The sequence below is a fragment of the Tachysurus vachellii genome, chromosome 20, assembly GCF_030014155.1.
Source record: "Tachysurus vachellii isolate PV-2020 chromosome 20, HZAU_Pvac_v1, whole genome shotgun sequence".
NCBI lineage: Eukaryota > Metazoa > Chordata > Actinopteri > Siluriformes > Bagridae > Tachysurus > Tachysurus vachellii.
Genome location: NC_083479.1, coordinates 9,128,060 through 9,150,977, shown reverse-complemented (window position 1 = coordinate 9,150,977; position 22,918 = coordinate 9,128,060). Strand labels below are relative to the sequence as shown.

At 35.9% G+C, this 22,918-nt stretch overlaps 2 protein-coding genes across 3 annotated transcripts in view; both read left to right on the top strand.

Moving 5' to 3' along the window:
* grm5a (glutamate receptor, metabotropic 5a) overlaps window positions 1-15,887 on the top strand; it is a 26,017-nt gene extending 10,130 nt beyond the window's left edge. For both annotated transcript variants that reach the window (XM_060895532.1, XM_060895533.1), the window contains 6 exons: window positions 2,651-2,886; window positions 3,135-3,381; window positions 4,601-4,769; window positions 5,221-5,347; window positions 11,434-12,373; window positions 15,011-15,887. In XM_060895532.1, coding sequence (XP_060751515.1) covers window positions 2,651-2,886; window positions 3,135-3,381; window positions 4,601-4,769; window positions 5,221-5,347; window positions 11,434-12,373; window positions 15,011-15,887 — 2,596 coding nt within the window. The remainder of the gene's footprint in view (window positions 1-2,650; window positions 2,887-3,134; window positions 3,382-4,600; window positions 4,770-5,220; window positions 5,348-11,433; window positions 12,374-15,010) is intronic.
* Window positions 15,888-18,111: 2,224 nt separating this feature from the next.
* rab38b (RAB38b, member of RAS oncogene family) lies at window positions 18,112-22,802 on the top strand. Its single transcript, XM_060895939.1, has 3 exons — window positions 18,112-18,355; window positions 19,249-19,529; window positions 21,871-22,802. The coding sequence occupies exons 1-3, from the start codon at window positions 18,157-18,159 to the stop codon at window positions 22,021-22,023; spliced, it is 633 nt and encodes a 210-aa protein (XP_060751922.1). The 5' UTR covers window positions 18,112-18,156; the 3' UTR covers window positions 22,024-22,802.
* The last annotated feature ends 116 nt before the right edge of the window (window positions 22,803-22,918 follow it).

Sequence of the window (22,918 nt, the reverse complement as noted above, 5' to 3'; positions counted from 1 at the left end):
GCTTTAAGCAGCATATCGTCAAACAAGTTAGAAAACATGAGGTACAATAGGAGAACATTGTATTCATTATATGTTCATTAATATGTTTGTAAAATTCTGTTGTTATTTCTGTCATTTAATTGGGTTTGTTTTCATCCTTGCTTTGTTTTCCGATGTCTGATATAAAACATGTTTGATATACGCATAAATGCCTTTTGGTTCATGAAAAAATGGGCCTTAAAGATGCTCCATTCAAATTCATCATGAGTGAGTGCTTTCAGAGAGAAGCATTGTGGCATGCAAGAAAAGCCCAAATGTTGTTTACTTTATGCAGAGAGTGAATTTTTAAAGGGTGTCTATTTCAGAAAATGGTGTCATGGATGTGATCCAGACGGCCTGGTTTGACGTAGCAAAGCTGCCATGCATGTGGAGGTGTGCGTACAACAGTCTGTGATGCAGGCTCTAGGCAAATTCTAGTCAGACAAGCACTGAGTTTTTGCCAACATTTCTACATTTCAGCATGTTGAATTTTATAGAATAGATATTTAATTTGGGCAGTTTTTCAATACACAATGCTTTCAATTAAGTCACGCAGGGGATTGTGTTCTGGGAATGGTATGAGAGAAAATCTGCATTTTTTCATTGTTTCATGAAAAGACTTATTGAAAATATTAAATTGAAAATAAAAATAATTTAATATTCTCAATTGTCAAGTCTAAACACATGGCTTAAATATTCACTAGTAGCACCACCTCTGTATTATTTGCTGCTTCATCATACTGATGCTGGCACAATAAAACGTTTTATTCAAATAAGCCAAAAGCTTTTTACGTAGCTAGTTTAAATACAGTTGTGCAGATTATCTTCTAATTATTACTCACTGAAATGATGATAGTATCTATAATTAACTAAAATAAGTGTGCAAATGGGATTTATCATGTTCAGGTCTCTTTCCCACAACAACAGTTTATGAAAATTATAAAGGCTTAAATCCACTCTCACGGCTCTTACCATAAAACAGCCTGCAAAAACACTTAATGCAATTGGGTGCCTTTCAGTTCATGATGAGTAGTATAATGAGTCATCTGTCCAGCATGAATCAAGATGGTAATATTTTATTTTTTATTAACTGTTCTCCAAAGAGAGCCATTACTGTTAATGGAACAATCTCATAACAGGACATTTTTAATGAAGCCCTGTGTCTTAACTAGTGTTCGTTTAATATTTTTTTTAAATCAAAATTGCTCAAATACACTAATTATATATATATAAATACACAGAATTTGCTAATGCTGCAGATATTCTACAGATCAGTTCAGATTTAAATAACTAAATAAATAAATAAATAAATAAACTTCCTGAGACAACATGTAGATGAAACTCAAAAGGGAATCTATCATCTACCAGGTGACACCAGATAGTGAAATTACATTATTGTTCTTTCTCGATTTTATGCTATAAAGACTATAATGTATTGTTTTCAAAGGATCTAACAATAATGCAGATAATGCAGATGTACAACCAACAAAAGTGGATCTGAGTTCAAATCTGATTATCTACTGTTATAAGTCTAGCGTAATTTTAATCTACAGTTTTCGCCTTCTGTCTTCAAGCTCTTCCATAAAAAAATATAATATAAAATCTTTATGTGTCTAAATGTAATATAAGCTAAAATGGCTTGGCTCCTGTGCAGGATCTTTTTTATAACAGTAGCAGTCAGGAGTTATGAAGAAGGCTGACCCAACAGGTCAGTGTGTGGGCTATTGCAGAGCTCACTAGCACGCTGTGCTGCAATTTTTCAAGCTTGCCACTAACACTGCCTTCAATGTTTTGCTTGCATCGCTTTTGGCTCCAAGGACGAGTTATGAAAGCCTCTCCTTCCTTAGCGAGAGAACAGAAATGAAACAAAGGCCTCCCACGCTCTGAGTTGTGTAACACCGGAACTGCAAAGCTTGGAAGTGTTTGAAAAGGAAAGGCAGAATAAACACAAAATAGTTTTGTGCATATTTGAAAGAGTTGGAAGGCCACAGACATACACCCTCAGCCTCACCTCTGATTTGCAAGAGAATAAGGGAGTTCAACATCAACATCATCCATATCACCCACTAAAATTTTCTACAATAAATTTATATTCAATGGTGTGAAAGATGCCTTGCATCTGTATAGACATGTACAGATATATTTTTTTACTAATAGATACATGCATGTTGGGTGACACTAAAACATTACACTGATCAAATACATCACTGGCATCATTTAGAGAGCTGAACCATTTTTTCACCTTATAAATTGCTGATATATTGCCCATTTCACATTTGAGCTGAGTGTCACAAATTTTCCCTCTCACTGGGTTTACATCTCACGTTCTGGAATTTCTGTTCATGTTATCTATCATATGCTTTTCCTTCTGTTCTGTCTCCAACCCTGTACTCTCTTGATTAGTTGTCTATTTATGCTCCACTTCCCTTGCCTCGTTGTGAAGACCTATTGTATTTAGTATTATTAAGTTTGAGCCTTGTTCTTTAGTTTCACTATTCTGTGTTTTGGTTAGTCCTGTTTAAGACATTGCTGCTTAGGTAAATTTATACCAACTTTGAGTCCTGTTGTCATGGTCTATGATTTCACTGCTATCACCCTCCTCGTTGCTGCTGTTCTCTGTCCATCTCTGCAGTGATGGCTGGGCCGATCGTTATGATGTGACAGACGGCTATCAGAAAGAAGCAGCTGGAGGCATCACTATCAAACTGCAGTCTGCTTATGTCACCTGGTTTGATGATTACTACCTAAACCTGCAGCCAGAAACAAACCATCGCAACCCGTGGTTTATTGAATTCTGGCAACATCGCTTCCAATGCCGACTTAAGGGCCACACACAGGAGAACACAAAATACAACCGCACCTGCACCAGTGAGTATAGCTTAAACTTTAAATAAAGTGTTTTAAACATTTCACTCTTTTAAATAAATAAATCTTGTATTATCTTTTTATTATCTTACTATCTAAACATTTCTATCTAATTTTCTTATTATTCCACTCTGTTAAATAAAATGTATATCTAAAACAAATCATTTGTTTATCCCATTTCACCCTATATTTCATGCATGTGTTTTTTTTATGCTTTAAATAAGTAATTCATCGAACATTTCTCTAATCAGAGAAAGAGTCTCTCCGGCTCCACTATGCCCAGGACACCAAGATGGGCTTTGTCATCAATGCTATCTACAGCATGGCTTACGGTCTACACACCATGCAGAAAGCTCTGTGTCCTGGTTATGTGGGTCTGTGTGATGCAATGAGACCCATTGATGGCCGCAAGCTTCTCGAATTCCTGATGAGGACCAATTTCACTGGTGTATCTGGAGAGGTGGTGCTTTTTGATGAGAATGGAGATTCTCCTGGGAGGTAGGAGCAAAGGTTCAAGGAAATAGGAGCAAAATTTGTCCTGAAATGTGAACAGGTCTAATTTCTTCATTTAATTTTTAAAAACTATAACTAGAAAAAAGAACCACATTTATTTGACATTTATTTCAAAAAGTATGTGAATTTTTTACCTTTGCTTTCAGTATGAGGTGTGACCCAATTGAGTAGCAATAACATAAAATAAACATTTCTGGTAACTGGAAAATTCCTGCAATGTATTGTAGTTAATTTGTCCTTTACTCCTTCTCCTTAAAATACTGCTTCGATTCAGTAATGTTTGATGGACTTTCTAGACCCTTCCTCAATGATTCTATTGGTTTGTGGACTTTGACTTGACCTTTCCAAAATGTTACATTTCTTCTGCTTTAATAATTTCTTTGTATACTTACTTGTGTGCATGAGGCTTAAGTTGCTGCTACAGTCCAGAATTTCCATTGATAATGGCAATACATCCTGAGCCTGGTTCAACAAAGCGATCCTAAACTATGATACTGCCGCTCCCATGCTTCATAGATGGTTTTCTCCAAATATGATGCTTTTCAATTAAACTCAAACGGTCTATACTGAATTCATCTGTCTACAGAAAATAATGTTTAACCATGTGGTCTTCATGGAGTGTAGTGACTTCTTTCTGGCTTCCTGCATGCCTTCATAAATACTGGCACAACTTAATGCAAGAGTGGCTTGTGGGTCATCAGAAATTACCATGGAGATCTTTGTGACTTCTTGTAATATTTTTTGTCATGCCTTTGGAAAGGTTTTTGCTACTAAGGAGTGTAACAATGGTCCTCCATTTTTATTTCGGCCTCACAGTGGGTTGGTGGTGGCACCTAGGTCTAAGGTCCATAAAAATCTCCTTCAAGGAATGACACACTACCTTAATCCTATGTGGTGAAGACTAATTTATATTGAATATCCAAGTTTATGTTTTTGAAACTTAAGACTTCCTGCTAACCTCACGCCTGATTGCTATCCCCTTCTTTCACTTTTACTTAATTTATTCCTTTAAATGAACTCCTAACCCTAGAGGTTCATGAACCTTTTTTTGGCAAAAATATTTATTGTGGGATAATTTTCTGAATAAATAATTGTAAAACTAATGTCTATGCAAACATTTTAATTGGTTTCTCCTGTCAACTGTATGCAGAAATACAGAAAACTATAAATGGTTCACAAATGTGTGTGTGTGTGTGTTGGTCAGATATGAAATTATGAACTTCAAACAGATGAGTGAAGAAGACTACAGTTACATTCATGTTGGCAGCTGGGACAACAGGGGGCTAAAGATGGACGATGATGAGATCTGGGCCAACAGCAGTGCAATCATTCACTCGGTCTGCAGTGACCCCTGTGAAAGGGCTCAGATTAAGGTGAGAAATATTACAGAAATGTCATAATATGAATTTCAGGGGCTGGGCAAATACACAAAATACACTAAATAAAATAACTGTGTGATCTGCCAAATATTAAGTTTTATTACATTAATATAATTGAATTAGTATTAATTGGTAACATGACACAAATTACATTATTAAACATCGCAACACAGTGCAATTAATGCACAAAACAATGTTATTTGACACAAATTTATTTATCACTGTAATATCTAGTGGGGAGGGGGGAGGTGTCTAACATGAAATACTGTAATACTTTCATAAATCTAAAATAAATATTTGTATATAAATATACATAAATATGACACAAATATTTCTAAAAAAAAAAATTATAATAAAATAAAATAAAACACTAGGTGTTGAGCTGCTTGATATACAGATGGGGAAATGTAGTTGGACTTTTTTTATTTCCTCTCTCTCATCTAAGGTGATCCGGAAAGGTGAGGTTAGCTGCTGCTGGACCTGTACTCCGTGTAAAGAGAACGAGTATGTATTTGACGAGTACACCTGCCGGGCCTGTGAGCTGGGATCCTGGCCAACAGACGACCTTACAGGTGAGAGAGCAGATATTATTGATGTAATTAACATGATATGTATAAAGAATGTACTAAACCAGAGAAAACTAACTAACTTGCAAAAGGCATACAATGCAATGACCTACTGTTGCAGGTTTCTAATAGAAAATGTATGTTATAAATCTTATACTGTATAAATGGCTCCCAGTCAGAGTTTGGTGCTAAAATTCAACATTTATGAAACATAATTTATGGAAATATCACATACATTATGAAAGTAACATGCAAGCAATGCAGGTCATATGTCAGTAATGTCATATCTCACTGTATATTTCAATGTTTAAAAATATAAATAATTAATTCTATTAAATAGTTATGTTTAATAAATAAATCCTTTGTCACAATGTGTGACACAATGTGAAAAAATAAACATTAATGATTTATGATTAACAAAACACATTAACAAATCAGAAAACACATTAACAAATCAGAAAACACATTAACAAATCAGAAAACACAACGACATTTCAGACAACCCGTAAGGTTGGTATAGTTTGTGATTGGACAAGACACCTGTCACTCAATGTATACATGAAGTTCAACAGTCTGTCACAGGGAAAAGTTGGAATGGATGGATGGAATGGGTTACTGTGGAATAATTCTGTTATTTTCTTATATTTATACGGAGAACTTTACACATTACACATAAGATTCCATACCTGTATATCTTGAGTGACAGGTGTCTTGTCCAATGATCGGTAAGTTTCCATTCAAAAACGATACACGATCGTTTCTGGGTTGTCTGACTTGACGTTGTGTTTTCGGATTTGTTAATGTGTTTTCTGATTTGTTAATGTGTTTTCGGATTTGTTAATGTGTTTTGCACTTCTCGGCCACCGTAATTTTACGTTATTACTGATACTTGCCATGTCTTCCATATGAATCCAATGTCACCAGATAAATTAATGTCAGATTTGCAAAACTTACATTTGACCTATGTACATTCATGGGATAAAAAAAGGACACTGTTTTCAATTCAAATAATTCAGTTATATTTGTACGTATAACACTTTTAACATTGGACATTCTCAGCAGTTTTACAGGAATGTATCATTCTCATCTAGGTAACACCAGAGAGTTTGATTATATATAATGTCCTTTCAACAACTTTATATAGCCAAGTGGAATTATGTAAACAGGAGCTTTTGAGCAAGTATGAACATCAGCAAAATATTGTAATACTAATTCCTTTCTGAGGAAGCCATCAAATGTTGGAGACTGAAGCCCAGAACAAAAAATAATGCATTCAGAAACCAAGTGGGAAAAATAAAAGAATCATTGAATCTTTCTTATTTCTACAATCATTAAAAGGGTAATTAGCAGCTAGATACCACTAACAAGATGCAAAAAATGAATGATTAAATGATTTAAAAGGTAATCATCAAGAAGCATGATTACCTCTATAAAAGCAGAAGATCTGGAGCACTTAGGTGTGAATCTACATCATGCCAAGAAGAGGATCAGCCACTAAAACAATTGTTGCTGATCAACAAGCTAGGGTTATAAGGTCATCTCTAAGCAATTTGAAATTCATGATTCCGCAGTATTGTTTACAAATGGAGATTCTTCAAGGCAGTTGCCGAATTTCCCAGGAGCAGTGTCCCAGCAAATTCTGTCCCAGTTCAAACCGTTTAATGTTAAGAGATAGAGAAAAATCCTACAGGCCTCTGTAAGCATATTAAATGTTTATGTTTATGACAGCACAATCAGATGAAGACTAAAGAATTATGGCTTTCATTGGAGTGGCTAATAAAGGCCCTTTCTCTCCAAAAGGAACATAGAGCAAACATTTGCAAGTTTACGTTGTATCCCCAAAAATAATATGGAGCCCAAATATTGCACTATTAATATTAATTTTTGCAATATTGCACCTTTGGACAAATGACACAAAGGTGGAAAATTTTAGTCACCATGTAAAATTTTAAATTCTCAAAAACCGAACTCCTGAAACCAACTGTGACGCATTGTGGTGGAGGGGTGAAAATTTGGACTTGTTTTGCAGCCACAGAACATGGAAACTTGAAGTAACTGATACAATGAAAAACTCCACTTTCTACTAGAATATACTTGTGACAAATGTGGAGTTGATCTCAAGCAAATCAACGTCTAAGTGTCTAAGGAAGAATCCAGTCCTCAACCCCACCGGAATACTGAGTCCTAAGAGACCTGTGTGTAAACAAATAACTTCAAACATCAATGAACTGAAGGAATGCTGTAAAGACGAATGGGTTGTAAAGAAAAAATTCTACAAAATGCGAGAGACTGATAAACCCTTTCAGAAATGATTTACTTTACGTTGTTATTGTTTGTTAAAGGTGGTTCTGCATGAATCATACTGTATGATTTTCCCACCTGGAGAGAAAAAAATTGTAACATTAAAATCTGTTGTTGTTTTTTTTATTTCAGATGAGGGTAATTATTTGTGTAGTATTTGAATACATTTTGCCATGAGAGACTGAGCAATGCTTGATGAGACAGAAATTGCAAAGATGATGATTTTAGTTACTCTCACATGAACCACATCCAGTGGGATGATCATTTGATAGAACAAGATCTAGGTTAGGAGTAGGAGTGCTAACATAAGTTGTTGACTTTCATAAAATACACAGAAGCTGGGACATTGGGATCAGCATTTTTACAGTGGTATGTTTAATACAGAATATATATTCTGTTATAACCACCCAGTATCTGGGTCACTGAGATCCAAAGCAGACCCACAGCAATTAAATGCCATAAACATTGAATCTCCTCAGAACATTCTAGAATATCAAGACACTTAATATATTCTCAGCATACAATAAAGCATGTTACTGTACAAGTAACTCTGCCCATTAAGTCTCAAAGGATCTGTCTCAAACAATTATTTATTTATTTATTTTTTTTGCATGTCACAGGAAAGCATGCTAGGGGCTTAGAGTGTGTTATCAGCTTAAACAACAACTTGTGAGATTTCACCTACATTCAAATCCATTTTAAGAAGATTATATCCATTCTTTTCACCATTTGTGCCAGGCTAATATTAGTCAAAGTTATTTAACAAGTGGCACAGAAGAAGCAATTGTTCTGTTTTACTGTTTCAGTTCCTAACCCATGTGAAATATTTACATTTTTTCACAAGTGTGAAAAATGTAAATATTATAATAAAATATGGAAATAATCTGATCCAGAATATGTAGAAATAGAGAGAGAGAGAGAGAGAGAGAGAGAGAGAGAGAGAGAGAGAGAGAGAGAGAGAGAAGCCCCCTAACAAAACAAGCTGTACATGACAGAAAGGATAGTATATTGCAGTATCAATGGCAAAACAGCCCCTGAACATAAAAATGATTTTATCTATTTAAAAATTCACCTTATATTTGCAATGGAAACATGTTGCTTATACAAATGTGGGCGAGATAAATTGCTAGTCCTGGATCAGTCCTGGGGAACTTCCAGTGGTCCCAGCAAAAAAAACACTAACGGTCACTAAAAATCAGAAGACTACCAACAGCAGGGCTAGGACTCAACAGAAGTAAACATTTAAACTGGCTGGATTACCCCAGTTGCTTGCAATATCACCCTCCTCTCAATTCAAAGTCTTTTGTGCATTGGGACATCTTTGGTTTTCTTATCACAGACTTTCCAGTTCCTCTTCTGGGTAATCCCAGAGTGTGAGCACACCAAATGCTGTTGGGAGAACTGGGCCAGAGCCTCTTTTTTTTTGCTAAACACTGTTGATAACAGAAATACAAAGATACTTTAACAAAAATGATGAAGCCTCACATTGAATGAGTTAACTGCTTACATTTCCAGTGTAATCTCGATCGCATAAATCTAATTTATAGTTTTAATACCTTAAACACCCTTTTTACATTGGTGAGTCCTGATATACATAGATCAACTCACATTTGGAAAGTCACTATGGAAAATGTATATATAAATACAAATAAAAGTAAATAAAGGGTGCTTTCTCAAGTTGACACAAGAAACATATCCTGATTGATCATCCATATAAGAAGAAAGAACAAAACAGATTTAAAATAATTATTTGCTACTGAGCAAAAAAGTTCATTAAGCAATATTTCATCAGAAAAAAAAGAAACCAAAACAAAGCAAAACAAGAAAAAAACCAAAGTACTGCAAAAAAGTGCAATAAGAAGAAAAAGGTATCACATTAACCAATGTCATCAAAACTGAGGATCAGAAGCAGACAATAAAAACACACATATACTATATATACTGTGGCAAGAAAAAGTATGTGAACCTTTTGAAATTTCATGGTTTTCTGAATAAATTTGTCATAAAATGTGATTTGATTTTCATCTAAGTCAAGGGTATTGACAAACAAAGTGTCTAAACATAATTTTAAAAAAAATTATTGAACACACATTCAAAATTCAAAATGGCAGTGGAAAAAGTAAGTGAACCCTTAGAATTAATAACTGGTTGACCCCCCCTTGGCAGCGATAACCTTAACCAGGCACTTCCTGTAGCTGTGGATAAGACCTGCACATCGTTGAGGAGGAATTTTTTCCCCATTCTTCCTGGCAGAACTGCTTTAGGTCTGTCATATTCTTTGAATGTCTCATGTATATGGCCCTCTTCAAGTCAATCCATAGCAGCTCTATTGGGTTAAGGTCTGGGCTCTGACTTGGCCACTCCAAAAGGCAGATTTTGTTTTTTTGAAGCCATAACTGACTTCCGGTGTTTTGGGTCGTTGTCCTGCTGCATCACCCACTTTCTACACAGTTTCAGATGACGTACAGATATTTTCACATTATCCTGAAGAATTGTCTGATATACTTGGGAATTCATCTTTGATTGCAAGCTGGCTAGGCCCTGATGCAGCAAAGCAGGCCAAAGTTGGGATGATGTTTTCATGATGATATGCTGTGCCCTTTCTACGCCAGATGAAGCGCTGTGTGTTTTTTAGGTTCTTAGGATCTTAGGTTCATCAATCCACAAAACATTTTGCCAATACCGCTGTGGAGTGTCAATGTGCACTTTTGCAAACTTCAGACATGCAGAGATGTTCTTTTTAGTAAGCAGTGGCTTCCTTCATGGTGTCCTGCCATGGATACCCTGCTTGTTCAGTGTTTTTACGTATTGTAGACTCATGAACAGGGATGCTAGCAAGTTCCAATGATGCCTTCAAATCTTTGGCTGTCATCCGGGGTTGTTTCTTTACCTCACTGATGGGTCTTCGTTGTGCTCTTGGTGTCATGACTGGGCATCCACTTCTTGGCAGAGTAGCAACAGTCCCAAAGTGTCTCCATTTGTAGATTGTTTGCCTAACTGTAGACTGGTGAATTTCTAAATTCTTTGAAATAACTTTGTAACCTTCTCCAGCTTTATGTAAAAAAAGCTTTTTCCACAATGCTCTATGGGATTTTGTGGTTGTTCTCAATAAAGACATGAAAGATCAGATTTTTTTTGTGTAATTATTTTTAGACACATTATGTTTGTCAATACCCTTGACTTAGATAAAGATCAGATCACATTTTATGACAAATGTATTCAGAAAAAAACATGAAATTCCAAAAGGTACAGGCACAGTGTATTTATGGAACCATTTGCAGACATATTACAATGAAAGTGAATACAATTTAAAAAATTTACACCAACCTACTTTCTATAATAGCATTCAGAGTCTCAGTACATTGTCCCCAGTGGTCTGTCTTTCTAGGAGATCTTTTTCTCCTTGCCTTTGTATAACAAAATAAGTACATAATCTCAGTTTATGAGCTTTATTAAAGAAAAGCCATTATTATCCATTTTATACATTCTCAGTTGATGTAAATGATCTATTTGAAACATATTATCACAAATTTATGTCAGACAATGATGAATAAAATTTAGTTTCTCTTCTGTTTCTTCACTTGTGTTACAATAAATGTTGTGACATTTTTGGCATGATTTGTAAAATAAGATTAATAGCCTATGTATATTTGTAAAGCCACCAAAACAGTCCATCCTTTTATATTTTTATTTTAAAAGTTTATTGTGATTGATGGTATTAACCATGTAATTGTTAGCTATGTAAAGAGCAACTGAAAATGCTTTCCTAATAATGCTGTCTTATTTCTCAGGGTGTGAGCCTATACCAGTGCAGTATTTACACTGGGGAGACCCTGAACCTATTGCTGCTGTGGTCTTCGCTTGCCTTGGTCTTCTGTCTACCATCTTTGTAACACTCGTTTTCATCAGGTTCCATGATACACCAGTTGTGAAATCCTCCAGCAGGGAACTTTGCTTCATCATCCTAGCTGGCATCTGCCTGGGCTACCTTTGCACTTTCTGTCTCATCGCAAAGCCACATGTAGTCTACTGCTATCTACAGAGACTGGGCATTGGTCTTTCCCCTGCTATGAGCTACTCTGCTCTGGTCACCAAGACTAATCGTATCGCTCGCATCTTGGCTGGCAGCAAGAAAAAAATCTGTACCAAGAAGCCTCGTTTCATGAGTGCTTGTGCCCAGTTAATCATAGCTTTCATCCTCATTCTCCTGCAACTGGCCATAATAGTGGCACTCTTCATCATGGAGCCACCTCAGGTGATCTATGACTACCCATCAATTCGTGAGGTGCACCTCATCTGTAATACAACAACACTAGGGGTTGTAGCACCATTAGGCTACAATGGGCTGCTCATCCTCAGTTGCACCTTTTATGCCTTCAAGACTCGTAATGTCCCTGCTAACTTCAATGAGGCCAAATACATCGCCTTTACCATGTACACCACCTGCATTATCTGGCTGGCATTTGTACCTATCTATTTTGGCTCCAACTACAAAATAATCACCATGTCCTTTTCAGTCAGTCTCAGTGCCACCACTGCCTTGTGCTGCATGTTTGTGCCAAAGGTCTATATCATGCTCGCCAAGCCAGAACGTAATGTGCGCAGTGCATTTACCACATCTACTGTGGTAAGGATGCATGTAGGGGATGGCAAGCCCGTCTCATCGGCTAGCCGTTCCAGCAGTTTGGCTAAGTTGTGGAAACGACGTGGATCAGGAACAGACAATGTCAGGTTTGTTATTATCCATATTATTAATCAGATTATGTTAAAATCTGTTGTTCAGATATAAATACTTTGTAAATTTACAGTAACATATTGGCAGCAGAATTACTAGGTAACTGTTGCAATTAATATTTAGAGCATCCTTAGTATAGTGTTTGTTTACAACCTATACTATACCTTTACAAACTATATTTTTAAAGGGCTATATTTATAACAGTATATTACTCAAAAAATACTGATGCAAAATGTATGCTTATAATGTTATTTTAACACATATTTCCAAATATATATCAAAAGGTTTCTTGAAAAATTATGTTAAAAAAATAACTTCTGTTTACTTAAGGTAAAAGCATATCACAAATAAGATGCTTGATTAGGAATTTGCTAAAATAAACAATTAATGAACAAAAGCAGAAACTAATACAATTGAACATCAACACTGGGTCACCATCATGAAAACCAAAGCAAAAAAGACAATTTTTACAATATGGTCAAAGTAGTGTTGCTGTAGCTATATAGTAAGGTCCAGGTGTTTTACTGTTAAAAAAATATGTATTGTATGTAAATGCTTTACAGTTTACAATATTTGTTTTACTTGTATCTTCCGGTTTAAATACCAGCTTCATACATTTTTTTCTGCATTCAAAACAAAACAGCATACATTTGTAGGTATCTTCGTATATCGAAGATCTAAAGTATAATAGCAGTCACAGACCTGAAGACACCTCATTTAGAGTTCTGACTGTTTACCAAATTTACATCAGTAAAGGTCATGCTTACTAATGCAAATCTTATAAGTTGGCCAAAAGCCTGAAACCCACAGAGATCAGCAAGATCATCTGATATTGAGCTTCAAATGCAGCAAATTTTAGTTCCTTGTTGTTTTGGGACCATTTTGCTTTCAGCCTTGTCATCACTAGTTTAGTCAGATGACCAATTTATGTAAATCTTGACCAAATTGATCATTTTGTCATCTGTACCTGGATCAACTGTCTATTTACATTTAGCAGACACAGATCCATCTTTTCTATCTTGAGAGCTTACCAGTCTGTTGACTATCTTAGTTTATTCTATATTAAATATTGTTAAGTTTTTATTTTTTTATATAGTGCTTCTCTTCATCTGAAAATCTAAAGTACCTAATTTATGTACAATGAAAACTGATATTTACATATAGAGTTGTAATATATGATCTCTGTTTTATCCTGCTTAAGATTGGTCTGGATATGCATAGCTCTTTATTATGCCTCTAAGCAATACCTCACAGAAAGGTTTGCCATGTTATGGGATGCACATCCAGTCAGTCTGGGGATTACATCCACAATGGGCTAGTCTATATTTAGACAAGGAAGCCCCCTGTACCTTACATTTGTAACAGATAAAGAGGTAGTTTGAGTATTGGATAGCCACTATTTGAGCGTAGTAGTGCTACAGTATAATGCAGTTGATTGCAAGGCAGTCACTTGATTTGCACAATTGAATAAAATAACTCAATATACAGTAAGGAATGCCAAATTGTTGTGCAATGTGAGAAAATCAGCTGCAGGCGAATATATTAAAGGGTATCATTAATCATACACAGGTATTCACACATTTATGAAACTACCCACTTCTTCTTCATGAGTCTGCCCCTCCATTCACAAGAGGCACTTGACTTTGTTACCATACAGTGTTTTATGAGAAGGTGGAAATAGACTTTGACTTCAGTGACGTGAAACAGTCCTGTGGTTGCAATGGATAACATGATTTCCTTATTTCCATGAATTAAGGGAGTCCTTATGAATCCGTTCAGTGGGGTTTTATATTGACTAGGCCCTGATTTCTAGTAGTCACTGGCCAATAGTCCTCAAAGCACCTATTATCAGCCCCTGCCCTTCATGGACTTGTTCTGGGGATATAATTAATAAAGGGGTGCATTTTAAAATCCACTTAGGCACTTAATAGGGTCCTAATAATGATAATGAGAGGGTCCTCTTATCTGTAAGGCTTGCACAAGGCATACGTCTGTGGCTGTTATTGCTGTTTAAACATGGAGCTGAGATCTGGCATGTTGCTTTCAGGACTCTTAAACCTGTACCAGTGCATCTTTGGAAATAGGCTCAAAGAGTGACATATTTACAAGGTTGATTGGCAGCATGGCCTGTGCTAATTAAATCATGCATAAACTAGGTTGCTAAAGAGTTGCCCATGTCCTGGTCTTGGTATCCCAATGCTCATCATGAGGTTTTGATCAGTTTCTGCCCAGAGAGCTCAACTAATGTAGATTTGAGTGAATGTTTCAGTGCTAGCAACCAATCAGCTTAATTTGTTTTATGCATGATGCAGCTTTGTTATGAGTGCTTCTGCATTCAGTGATTGAGTAGCGGGCATCTGTATATAGTAATTTATCTGGAAAGACCACTTGAGAGGCAAAGACAGACACCAGCAATAGACACGTTGCCAACTGTACTGTATGTCTTTATGTCTGTATTGATTATAATTCAGCTTTCTTAGCAGACTAGACCAAGGACAGTGCAGGGCAAGGCAAGGCAAAGACAGTAGGATGTGTGGAATATGTGTAATATTTAAATGAAGTAGTACATTGACATGGACTAACATCTATATAGCTTAATCTATATCTGTTAAGGCCTTTTTATTTTTTTGCAGTTCAAATGGCAAAACAGTTACTTGGGCACAAAATGAGAGAGGCTACCGGCCAAATCTGTGGAAGAGGATCTCCATTCACATCAAAAGAAAAGAGGAGGTCAATCAGACCGCGATCATCAAACCTTTCTCCAAGGGATGTGATGCACCATTAGACACTGGGATAAAAGTGTCCTATGAGCGGCCACAGAGTGGTCAGCGCTACCCTGTGACTTACCGTCCACGCACACCCTCTCCCCTGCCCACTGTGTGCCAGCGTGGTGCGATGCAGCACTGCTGTGAAGATGAAGAGGATGTTAGAGAACAGCCTTTGCCAGTGGCAGCACTACCTACATACCTTACAGAGCGTCTACAACAAGGCGGGCCGTTGCAGACATCTATTATGGACCAGATCAGCAGCGTGGTGAACCGTTTTACTGCAAACATCAGTGAGCTCAACAGCATGATGCTGCCAGCTGGCTCTCCTTCAGGCAGTACAATAAATGCCACTGGCCCTTGCTCACCATCCTTTAAGTTGATTCCACGAGAGATGCAGCGCTCAACTACAGTGACCACCTATGCAGAGGTGGTGGCTGCAGCTAATGCTACCCCTCGCTCAGCGGTAGGCATAACCGGAGGGATAGTCACAGGTGGAAGCAGCAGAGCATCTCCTGCTAGTCTCTCTAATAGCACCTATGACTCCTCATATGCAGTCAGGACCACAGAGTTTGATGAGCTGGCTGCTCTCTCACCTCCATCCCCATTCAGGGACTCCTCAGTGGACTCAGCTAGTGACTCTCCCACCTGTCCAGACTCAGAGCTGGTTCCGTGTGAGCGCAATTCCCCAAAGTATGACCGACTGATGCTGCGCAACTATAGCCAGAGCTCCTCCTCACTATAAATAGCCTTCTGTGTGATCAAATCACATGCTAACCATCAGCGGCATGCGGGCATTTTAAATACTATTATGACATTAATTTCAAATCAGGTTTTACTACACTGTTACAGAGAATCGATCCACATTGGTGCAGAACTCCTCTGAACTGGGATCAAAGTACTGAAAAAAGGATCAGGGATAAAACAGTGCTAGCAGGGATTTACTGAAGAAGCTGAATAGCTTCATTAAGTCTGAACAGCCTGGACCAAAATATTCTTTGTAAGCTTTTGAATGAAATGCACCAACAGAGATGTCAAAGCTTCAGGGTTTTTTTGTGCACATATGTTTTGCTTAGGAAAGCTCAGTGAACTATGGATTGTTATTATACACTGTGCTTGATATTCAGCCAGTGAACACATTCCAACAATATCACACAATGATACCTGTAAGATAATACCACGTATGACTATATGGAGGCATTGCAATATTTGTTGTTTGTGTATAATGCTGTCATATGGCTAAAATTCTTGAATACTATAGAGCATTTTTTTAATGTACAGTATTTCTTCTTTTAATTAGTAGAGGATCCATTCTACTGAACTAATCTTTATATGGCATTATTTTCCAGGTGAATGTGTTTCAGTGACAAGTTCCACTAAACAGTGTTGTCTAACACTTCAGATGAACAACGATGCATAGAAAAGCAAGGAAATCAGATTTGAATTATGTTCAGTTATTTTAATTTTAGAGAATTTAGTGTTAAGCTGGCTGTATGATGTGCAACATAAAGAAAGCAATACTCTAATAAGGCTTAGTGAATTAGTAGACAAGCATTCAAGTGCATATGCTTTGCATCATGTTATAATGTTCTTTATAGATATTATGTACTTTTGGATGTGGATCACTTTTTTTTTACTCTAATGAACTTACATATGTCTGTTTATAGATTTGGACCAAACAGATTCTGTTTGAAAGACTTTTTTATTCAAGGCAGTGCTTAAACTTTCTACTAATGTTGTGCACAGTGCATATCTCTACAGCCTTTAGTCTATTTAACATTGTGCAATATATTTATTGAATGGATGTACTGTAATTATCATTTATGTCTGCATGCAGAACACTGCCAACAGCTGACTCTATAAGTGTTACCTTTTGTATATTTTCTAAAAGCATCTTTTGCTCTTTGCCTTTTTTTCAAAGAATGTAGATATTGCCTGTGTGAGGTATTTTTCTACCAACATGTGTGTTGATTTAGTAATATTACTGTAATATAGTGAGATGATAATTATTAGTTTATGCTTTGTGATAGTGGAATGAATGTATCTTGTAAAAGCTTTTATAATAGTTTTAAAAGTATCTATACAATGTGAAAATAAGCTCTATAAGTTTTTTTTTTGTTTTTTGTTTTTTTAAACCTGTTGCATTTGTATTGTGTGAGAAACATTTAAATAGCTTATTGAATATCATTAAAAAGGACAGAAGTGCAAGAATCTAATTTTTATTCAACACTGTGTTAGGAAGATAAACGGTTAACTGGTTGCTGTGCGATTTTTTTTTTTTTTTTTTTTTGATTTGTTTTGTTTTGTTTTTTTCTTTCTGTTCCTCTTTACATTTCTTGCCACCTCCTTCTCCCAGACCGTCACGCACGTTGGTGTGCACGCGCGCACAGGATTAGACCAAGTCCGGGTCTAAAATCTGATTGGCTGAGCCACGTTCGAAGCCTTTGAAAATATTAATATCATCAATTGATAATTATATTGCGAATAGTATTGCTAATACGTCATTTCTGATCATTTAGGATCTTAACGGTGATTTAAACACTGCCAATGTGCTGCCCATTGTGTCTGTTGTTATTTTGCGTGCTGTTAAAGGAATACATGCGTGTAGCAGTATTTACTGTCGGCCGACAATTAGTCCAGAAAGAAAAATACATTGAAATATCTATTGAGCGCTGGTGTGTTTTATCCTATTTATTTATGTATTTATTTATTTGCGTCGCTGTTTTATTAAATCTATATAAAAAAAACAATTAAATTTCAGGGTTAAAGCTACAATTCAAATATTTCCAAGTCGTACCACATAATAATAATAATAATAATAATAATAATAATAATAATAATAATAATAATAATAATAATAAATTAAAAAAAAAAAAAAAAAACGTGACGCCCACGAGAGTCTCTAACATGCAGGTCACAAGTTGTTCTCCTGCCCCAAACTGCCCCACCCTGCCCGTGTTTTACAGGGTCAGCTGTGGCTGCATACTAAAGTTTTCACACAGTGCGCCGCAGCCATGCAACGCAATCACAAAGAACACTTGTACAAAATCCTAGTTATCGGCGACTTAGGTGTGGGTAAAACCAGCATCATTAAGCGCTATGTTCATCAGACCTACTCGACCAACTACAGAGCCACTATAGGAGTGGACTTCGCCCTCAAAGTTCTCAACTGGGACTCGGAGACTGTGAGACTGCAGCTCTGGGACATAGCAGGTAAGCGAGTTACTCATAATGCTTCTGCCACTGGTCTTTTTCTCCATCGGATCCTGATCAATCTGAAGGTTCTGCACATGTTCACGTGTTGAAAAGATTCAAACTATTAATTAGACAGGTTCACACAAGTAATATGATAATTCTGATATTATGTATTCATATGTTTGTTTGCTGGAGAGTATTTATCTCAGTCAAGTTGCCTGTAATAACCTCATTACAGCTTACTTTTTAGATACACAGAAATATGTCCAATATTAAATTAACACCTACAGTGTTTATGTAAGTCTGGTTGGAATGAAAAGAACTGAGGAGTTTGCGGTTTAGATATACTGTGGAATAAAGAACTGATCCAACTGGCGAATTTTAAATGGATTGCCAGGTAAGCAAGTCCTCAGTGTGCCTCCTACAGAACACTATTTTAATAATCCATATCCATTCCCATGTGCCATCTATGCCCTCTCTCTCTCTCTCTCTCTCTCTCTCTCTCTCTCTCTCTCTCTCTCTCTCTCTCTCTCTCTCTGAGAGCTAGGCTCATTTCCCATGTGGAAGGAATCATATGAGAACTGGTCTCATGTGAGTAAGATTTGGAGGTAGATCACATGGGAGCATGGGAGTCATTGTGGAGGAAAATTACTGTAAACAATCCAGCTTTGAAAACTTGCCCATATAAGAATAGAAAACCCAATGAATTAAATTTTTAACACAACCCACAGCGTATGGCAGATTTGTAATAAAAGTATGGGGATGTTAACAAAATTTCTCAGAAATAATCACAAATGAAAATCATTTTTACAACTGTATATTGCAGGCACAGCAATGAAATTAAATGTCCTTAAAAAAAAATATGTTTACGTTCCCATTCTTATGATTTGCCTGTCTTGCTGCTCATAAAGGTCAGGAACGCTTTGGGAACATGACACGGGTTTACTACAGAGAGGCCATTGGGGCGTTCATTGTTTTCGATGTCACCAGACCTGCAACATTTGAAGCAGTCACCAAATGGAAGGAGGACCTGGACTCAAAGCTGACACTTGCCAATGGCAAGAGCATTACTACGGTGCTTCTGGCTAACAAGTGTGACCAAAGCAAAGACATTCTAGTCAATAATGGTCTGAAGATGGACCAGTTCTGCCAAGAAAATGGATTTGTAGGATGGTTTGAAACCTCAGCCAAGGTAGGCTGTAATACTGACTGTTTTTATGCATTGTTTTCCACTAGATGTGCTTATAATTGATTTACATTTCATCACATGTCTTCACTATAACTTAATGATTGTTTTAAATGATTCTATCTTATATTTTATCTTATATTATCTGATATTTGGTTTTCATTTGGATGAAACTCTGTAGAGCCTAGCCTGACTAAATTTGCATATAAGTATAGGACTTAGAATTTAGGATAAATTTAAAACTGAAGCTTAAATTTAAAATTCAAGCTCTAAGCTTCCTTAATGTTGTTTTAACTGATGTTAGTAGTTCTTGCACCAGACATAGCCATGGGGCCCATTACTCCCTGCAATCCCATACAGTATCTTTTTTTTTAACACATTCACCAATAATTTTGAAAAAAAAAAAAGAAAGGAGGAAAGCAGTAGCATTTTGGTCACAAACAACCTATTACACACTATGGGCCTCATTTATTAACACTGTATTAAAAAAATCTAGATTAATGTCCTAGAATTCATACAATACACAATAAGATGTTAATTTAAAAAAGCTGCATAGGCAGATTGTAGAGACAATCGTAAGTAATAAAATATGATAAATAACAGCTGTTTGTTGTAGCTGCTATGTCACATTTGAATATTGGCATGACCATAATTAACCATAAATTGTATGCTAAGCATTGGTTTAAAGAAAACCTAAAAAGGGCTTATTCTATTTAAAAAATAATGTCTTTGCACAGGTATTACATTTGTGTGCCTTGTGTCCCTCTGAACATGGGCTGTAACTGAAAGTACAGACTATAATCAGTTTTGGAATATGACAGGCCTAGTTTCTGCCAACAAACCAGTCAGACATCATAGCAAAGGTTAGTCCCTACAGTATGTCTTCTGTTCAAGTGCTCTGGCTAGCAACCTCAGGTCACTATTTCTAACAACTCTGTTACCTTTTAATGGGATACAGAAATTTAGATTTTATAGTACAGTATATTAAAATGCTAAGAAGTCCAGATGATTAAAAAAATTATAATAATCTGCATCTGATATTTAATTCATGCACTATATAAAACGATGCACTATATATCTAATTCGTGTACTATATAAGTAAAAACACAAATGATCTTAAATTATATAGCTATGAGATTTTTAAGGTCCAGCTGTAGCAGGATTCATTCCTGTCTTCTGATCCTGTTAATTTATTTTAATTTATTTTTTTTGTTTTTTTAGTGATGGGTATATAAATGTATATAACGTCTATAAATGTCTGTTTTACTGAAGTGTTCTACAATAACAATGCTTGATTAAATATTGACTTTTTATATTTCATTTTACATTACTATCTACTTTTTTAAGAAAATTGTTGCTAGATGTCAAGATTTAGTACAGTTGACTAAAGAATTATGACCTTTTGTCTGGTCAAACAATACAAATTATGGAATCTGAACTTCACAAAGAACTGATATATACACACAAATAATGTGAGAGCTGTTGATTTTAGAGCTTGACTTTTTGACTAGTCACCTGCCAATATATAAATAGGATTTGGATTAGAAATAGCTAAGCAATCTTATATAGGCAGCTCAGGCTGTAATAGTATGTCAGGTGGCCAGAATCAGGAGATTATGAGATTATGAGACCTCTAATTAAAAGTCATGAATATTCAATTCCTTATTACAGCAGACGGGCAACTCAAGCAGCTGCTGAAGGAAAGTTTTAAGCTATTCAAGGTTTTTTCTCATTACACTTAATGCAAACTTTTAAATAAAGTAATTTATTCATTCATTCATTCATTCATTCATTCATCTATTCATTGCAGTTTACCATCCACTTTCATTTATATGTAATGAAGACAAAATCAAAACTGTCGTCTTAACAATTTGAAGCATTTTAATAATTCACAAAATTTCTCTGATATCTTCATATCAGCCTAATGATCAAAGGCATTGGGAATAATCATACTGCAATGTTAGTACGCTATTCTGTGCCGTGTGTTTTGAACCTGATTACATTTTTTTTCTCTAAATAACAACCGCAATGTATTAAATGGCTAATTTCCCCATTATTAACTAGATAACATTCAGGAAATAAAATGTTTTTAGGCTGATAAAGGAGTGTAAATGAAATTGCTTGACCTCGAGTTGTATATTTGCCAACATGGCAGTACACAGATATACGTAGCTTAGTTTTTCAGTAAAGTCAGTTAATTTGCAGGATATGTATTTACTGTGTTGATTTTTACTGTGCATCTGATGTTTATCAGATGCAATGATTTACTGTGCATCTGATGTTTATCAGATGCAAAATAGTGCACATTATTTATGAGTTTTCACCTTCTCTCTGTCTCAATGTTTAGGAAAATCTAAACATCAACGAAGCTGCAAATTTCCTGGTCAAGCACATCATTGCCAGCGAGAATGATATTCTCAAATCAGCAGTTCCCGATACCATTTCACCTCAACTGTCCACGAACACAAAGATGAGCTGTTCTGCATGTTTTAAACCCTAACATCTGGCCAGGAGGTGGATTCAGGCTTAGCAGCTGAGAAGAACACTTCCACTAAATCTATAACCATAAGACCTAAGCAAGACTTCAAAGATTAACGTGTGTGAATGTAACACAGATACATATATATAGGTACTTTGTAAGATTGCAGTTATTTATGTGCAACACAAGTCTGGAATCAGCATGCACAGTTTTCAGGTTATGTTTGATTCCAGATGAACAGATTGACAACCGTAGTGCCCTTTTTAATAAGTTACATCTGTCCAGCAGTTGTTTGTGACTTCTGATCTCATATGTGTTTTACATGTAGGACTTTTAAATGTTTAAATGTCTCAATGTTGTGTTAAGCAGATATTTTTATTGAATCATACTTTTTTAGAATTGAGACTATGTAGATTACATGCAGAACAATTTTAGATAAACTTTCATCTTTATGGTGCATGAAATGAAAACCTACACACACTCTCTGTGTGTCTCAGTAGCTCTTTCCATCTATTTTCTGCATTCTTCCCATCTCTGTTTCTCATTCTCACTCTTTCTCCATGCTCTTCAGTGATTCACTTTCTGACTCACTGCCATTATATAAAGCTCCCATGAAGCCCCTCTTCAGCACACACTTTGTTCACATCTTTAAACATGGTTATTGATCTAAGTTCCTTTCTGTTCCACTGCCTGCTGAGAGCAAACCTCTTGCACTTTCACATCGTACTAGTCTATTGTCGTCTATGTGGGAAGTATTACATAATTTAAAAACACTTTATCCCAAGTATTAAATAATTTTTTTTTAAAGTAGACATGTATATAAATATAAATATAAACTCTTTTGTATTTGGATAATAATAATAATAATAATAATAATAATAATAATAATAATCATGTTTATTTCTATTGCATAAAT

What these genes read in the sequence shown, in the direction of transcription:
- rab38b (XM_060895939.1), top strand. Translation starts at nt 18,157, where the DNA reads ATGCAACGCAATCACAAAGAACACTTGTACAAAATCCTAGTTATCGGC. An exon ending in GCAGCTCTGGGACATAGCAG is followed by an intron (nt 18,356 to 19,248) that starts GTAAGCGAGTTA and finishes CTGCTCATAAAG; the next exon opens with GTCAGGAACGCTTTGGGAAC. An exon ending in GGTTTGAAACCTCAGCCAAG is followed by an intron (nt 19,530 to 21,870) that starts GTAGGCTGTAAT and finishes CTCAATGTTTAG; the next exon opens with GAAAATCTAAACATCAACGA.